Source organism: Cynoglossus semilaevis, chromosome 9 (genome assembly GCF_000523025.1).
Source record: "Cynoglossus semilaevis isolate Cse_v1.0 chromosome 9, Cse_v1.0, whole genome shotgun sequence".
NCBI classification, from domain to species: Eukaryota; Metazoa; Chordata; class Actinopteri; order Pleuronectiformes; family Cynoglossidae; genus Cynoglossus; species Cynoglossus semilaevis.
In genome coordinates, this window is record NC_024315.1 from 113,286 (window position 1) to 118,973 (window position 5,688).

The window sequence follows — 5,688 nt, forward strand, 5'->3', positions numbered from 1 at the left end:
ATTTTCGATGAAAGGTTTTTGATTATTAAATATTAGAAAAGCTGTTCTTCATTTTTAGTAGCAAAAAGTCTATCAAGAGACAGACTGTGTATATCCCAGGGTTCAACTCCACAAAAAAAAAGTGAGTAAGCTTCATCATCAGCTTCATCTGACAAAATTTAGTTTTTAGTGAAAAAAAAAAAAACACTTTAAAAGACATAGACAAACGAGACCTGAAGTCAGGATTCTCTGCCTTAGTTTTTACTTCTACATCCAACGTGTTTTCATGTAAACAGAGCACCTGTAGAGGTCAAGGGTCAAGTGTCACTTTAGGCATAGAGGGCAGATGTAAACGGATCCTCTGCGAAGATAATCACTCTGATTAGATCAGATTCAACGACTGAAAACTGGACACGACGTGTATTCAAATACAAACTATTTTTACAGCGTAATAAATAAACGTATATTTTCCCCACAGTCGTTTCCCCTGTAGTACTGTGCCCACAGCAGTATTCATTTCAACGTAAAAGTCTTCAACCATTCATTGGTATTTAAATCCTTCATAAAATGAAATGAATTTCACAGAGACACTGTATGAAAAGGTGTCAAATCAGTGAGGATTGTGTGACCTGTGACCTTTCAGTTTCTGGGGAAGTCAAAAAAAAAAAAAAAAAAATTAAAGTCCTTCATTCAGTACTGACAGACTGTGACCAACTGTAGTGTTTGCTGCTGCTGTGTTGAACTATTTATACACCTGACCTGACCTGACTGGAATGACATGTGATCGTCGCTGACGGATGTGCGTGTTTCTGACTGCAGTGAGTGCCTGCAGGGAACAGTGGGTCGGAGTTTTACCGCCTGTACCGTAACTGGACTGAACTGGGTCTGTCATTGTATGTTGTGGTGAACTTTTGTGTCTATGGTCATAGTGTTTGTTCCATGTTTCCTGAAGCCAAAATCCAACCTAGAGAAACAGATTAGTCAAGTGAGAAACGTACCAAAAACTTTGGACCCAAACTCTCTGGGGATCTGTGTAATAAAGTTGTACATGAGCTGAAGCCTAACAGTCACAGACAAAAAAAAATCATCTTTATTTTTAATAATTTTTACCAGTGTGTTCCTTTCTACCACAGTCAGTCGACTATTGATTACTGAATATTGATTCTGCTCCTGGTCGCCTCTGCAGCGTGACCTCGATGACTGCCGCAGGTCGACCATGAGGTGACAAAGCGTGATTTGTTGCTCAGTGCTAAGTCTCCTCGAACCAGTGTTAAAGCAAGAAGGTAAACCACTTTATATCATTAGTGGAACGCAGGACCTACACACGGATGTCACCATCAGGTCACAAAGAGTTAGAGCGCTTCCAAACGCTGCACGTGTTAATACTGCATTAACTACACAATCAGGTGGAGTCAGTCGGTCAAATACTTTCTCTCTAAGAGTTGTTTACCGTCAGAAAGAGTCTTTCTGTCAATATTAAGAATTTCTTTTCAGTCCAGAAGAGGAGGATGTTTGATTAAACACTGAAATACAAACATTTATCGCAGAAGTGAAACTGATAAACAGAAAATAAATGTTGATAATCATTCAGTTGTCTGTGTACTGACCAACTCAAAAAGGTTATTATTCAACAGTTTTTTTTTCCCTTCCGACAGCTGTTATATAGGGACAGACGAGGACATGTGATCCTCCTGACTGCGTGACCTCTTTGGCTACGGTGCTAAGACAATAGTGATCTACTGAGTCCAAATCTAGGCCACAAAGAGGCTTATGTTACGTAACAGACCGTTTTAACGCCTCAGCAATATTTCTGTGTTTCTACAGACGGGTCATAGCAGGATGAGGGTCATTAACTATTGACAATGTGGAAACTCTGAATAAAACAACAACGAGAGCATCAGAGCTTTAGTTCAGTGTGGACACTGATAAAACAGAGACTGAATGAGTTTAAAATGTACGTGTGCATCAGCAAAAGACAGGAAAAAAAGAAAAAGAAAATACAAGACAGACGACGACGACATCCATACATTTGTAGTGTCCCAGGTCAAAATTCTCTCTCTCTTTTTTTTATTCCAAACAGTTCAAGGGTTGATTTTTGTGATTCTTCTCTGAACTCTACCTGATCCATCAGGGAGGGACCTGACGAAGGTGGGCAGCATCTTGACGGTGGCCGTGGGGTTGGTGTCACTGTGGAGCCCGTTCTCCATCTCCCTGCGGAAACGACCCATGACGTCCTTCAGCGTCTCGTCCGACAGACGCATGGAGTACAGGTACTTGTCAATCTGAAGACAGAAAAACCAGATGTCACATGTCAACTGTCAGGACACAGTTACAGTGGCCAGTGGGTGGCAGTAGAGTCCATAGCTACGGTTTTAACATTAAAAGTCAAACATTGACATCTAGATGGAATGTTACATCACAACTCACTTTTTAAATTTAATTATTTATATGTTCATTATATTTTTTAGTACATCTAACACTGTGCACCTTGTAGAATTTTTTTAAATTTTTTTTCTTTTGACAGTGTTTTCGTGTCCTCCCAGGGCATTGACAGCCGTGTCAGTTAAGTTTGGATCCACGTCTGGTTATTGGTTAACTCAACAGGCCGTACACACACACGTTATACAATAGGACGACCATCTATATTTCCCAGGGATTGTGTGAATATTCTCCTCATGTTTTATTACCTTTAATTGTATTTCCATCTACATTAAAATTGTGTTATATGTGTGAAAAAGGATTGAAATATATATATATTTTAAAAAACATTAATAAAGTTAAAAACACTAAAATTTATTTTTTCTAAATGCTTAAAATTTTTTAAGTGATTTTTTTAAAAACACATTTGAAAAAAGATTTTATTAAATCACATGTGATAATGGGGGTGGATTTACACGGGACTCACTGTTATTGTTATATAATGACACATGAAACACACACTGGTCTACAAACATGTTAGCTTCCTGTCAGCCTTCTCCTCACAGCTCAACTATTATTAGTGTATTACACCAATGTACAGTGGTGTCCAGTCTGACGCCACGAGCCGCAAATGCAATAAGGAAATGAGTTTAATTTCCTTCTTTCTTTTTTTCTACAGTAGAGACTGAAGATTAAAAAGATAAAAATCTCAGTAATGACCAGAGAACAACACAGCTCGACTTCCTCCAGGCTCAACTTGGCTATTTGTGTGTGTTTGTGTTAAGTTGAATCTTAACTCAAGTTAGAAAAGTAACATTAAATGTAACTTTTTTGATGATGTGAGCTAAATCTCTTATAAAAATTTAATTGTTGTTAAGCCCAAAGTTCATCTGAATTTCCTGGGTCATTAGATTTTTATTTGTATTATTTTACAAACCTTTGATTTAGATTGTCATAGAACCCAGTTTAACGTGAATGGAATCAACTATCTCAGACCACGCAGAGTCCATTGCTCTTCATCCCTACTGGCACGTGCGCATACCGCACCGTGACATCACATACGACATGTTTGATCAGCCACTCCCCCCGACCACCTCTGCTGCCTCCTCCTGGGAACATCCTGCTGTTCCTTCATCTAATCCAGCAGCTAAACCTCAGGTCAGCGAGTCTTTTACTTCCTCCATATTTTTTTATTTTTTTATTAGCCATCACAACACTCTCAATGGCTCAAAGTCCTCTCTGAAATACTGTTCTTGGGTAATGAGTTGGACATGTCAGAAACTGAATGATGAAGTAGAAGAGCAGAGATGTGATTAAACAGGAAACATAAAACCTGATTGAGAGCAAGACGGGAGGAAGAGAGACAGGAAACAACAGGCCCTCAAAGACACCTGTCTGCTTCGGACACCATGGCAACCGTCGCACCAGAAACAGTCAGTCAGAAGGTCCCGTCTGTCTGTCTGTCTGTCTGTCTGTCTGTCACCAGTACAGACCACAGGCCTGTCGTCAAGGACACTGGTGTCAAACTCTGCCAAACCCAGATCCAAACCTCAACATGGCCTCCTCCGCTCCCCAAACCCTGCTGCATCCTCCTCCCCTCTTCCTGCCTGATAACAGCCCACTGTGTCAGGCAGCTCCAGTGAACTGCACACACGGCAGGTTACACAACACAGCAGGACTCTACTACGACTCCGGGATCACTCACCTTCTTGAGTTGATCATCCTTCAACTCAGTGAAGAAGTAGGCCAGGAGCTGAGCCGCTATCATCCTGCCTGCACGTCCGCCAGGAGCTGTCAGCCTCCGAGTGGTGGTCGGAGAGTAAAGAAGGAGGGAGAAGAATGCCGGTGTGCCTGTCCTCTCTCCTGTTTCCCCCCCTCAACACACACTGGATCCTCTTTGTCCTGAAATGGAGGACGTAAAAACAGACCGGGGCTGAGTGACCGGGGCAAGGTTGAGAGAGAGAAAGAGAGAGAGAGAGAGAGGAAAAAGTCTGGAACCAGAGTGCAGCAGTGGCTATGCTTGCTAGTCTGCGACAGGCGCACACTCACAGCCCTTCTCCTTACACACACACACACACACAGAGTGGTACACACAACCACACACTGAGGCTAGGTTTGTGTCCGTGTTCCCGCCCTCTCGGCCACCGGCGCCCTGTCAGCTCTGAGGAAACGGAGCAGATCTGCGATCACACTGGCTTAGCTGCGCTGCCCTGCCCCCAACTCACGCTCTGATTGGCTGAGCTGAAGGACAGGAAGAAGGGGAGAGAGGACATGAGAGGAGGGGGTTTCTCCCACGACAGCGGGAATAGAGAGGGAAGGAGGGAGGGGAGCGGGAGGAGGAGGCTGTCTATGTACCTGCCACCCTCTCTCTCTCTCTCTCTCTCCCGCTCTCTTGGTCTCTGACCGCCACAGTCCGTACCCCCCCCCCCCCCCCGGGGGCAGCACGTCTCATCGTTGCCATAGCACCAGGAGGTGGACGTGCCGAGGGACAGGGCGACCACAGGGTGACGTCATAACCGCTCACCCTACACTTGGAGATGGACGCCATCAGACTGATACCGTGGCATTTTTCCTCACGTTTACAAATGCAAGAGACTGAAGAAGTGACTCGTGACCATCATCGGCAACAGCTTGTCTCTCTGCAGCGGCCTAACAAGACAGTCCTAACAGGACAGTCCTAACAGGACAGTCCTAACAGGACAGTGATAACAAGACAGTCCTAACAGGACAGTCCTAACAAGACAGTCCTAACAAGACAGTCCTAACAGGACAGTCCTAACAAGACAGTCCTAACAGGACAGTCCTAACAGGACAGTCCTGTCCAATATGGCTAACCACATTCCCAGAGCTGACAAACTGAGAAGAATCACATTGATTTTTTACACCACAATGATAGCAACAGTTGACCGTAGTAAGGAGTTTTAAAATATTAAACAATGTCACATTTCACGGGCTTCAGAAAAATGATCTGTTGGCCCCATTTTGGGACCCGACCCCAAGACTTAAGATCAACATTCTGTAGCAATGACCACATAAGCGTCCCTCCAGCATCGTCAGATCTGTCTTGATCCTAGTCATCACTTACTCTGTTAGATATTACAGCATTAATTGTGGAAAATTTGTGGAGTCGTGTAGCAACTTCTCATCTTACACTGGATCTATAGTGATGTCGGCAAGTGTGTGCAGGCGGAAAAATTAAATACTCTTCCACTAGATGGCAGCAGATGGCTATAGAAGCTAAAAAAATAAAAAAGAGACTGTTGAAGATTTTCATGTATGCATTTTTTTTTC

The 5,688-nt window shown here is 43.2% G+C and overlaps 1 protein-coding gene across 2 annotated transcripts in view; it reads right to left on the reverse strand.

Moving 5' to 3' along the window:
• Positions 1–80: 80 nt before the first annotated feature.
• LOC107989057 (hexokinase-1-like) overlaps positions 81–5,688 on the reverse strand; it is a 6,521-nt gene continuing 913 nt past the window's right edge. The window contains exons 2-3 of one of the 2 annotated variants that reach the window (XM_017035421.2): positions 4,103–4,299; positions 81–2,261 (exon numbers count right to left, since the gene is read on the reverse strand). In XM_017035421.2, coding sequence (XP_016890910.1) covers positions 2,061–2,261; positions 4,103–4,165 — 264 coding nt within the window. In that variant the 5' untranslated portion in view covers positions 4,166–4,299 and the 3' untranslated portion in view covers positions 81–2,060. Of the gene's footprint in view, positions 2,262–4,102; positions 4,708–5,688 lie in introns of those variants that run through there. The other variant, XM_025058472.1, reaches the window with a different exon arrangement.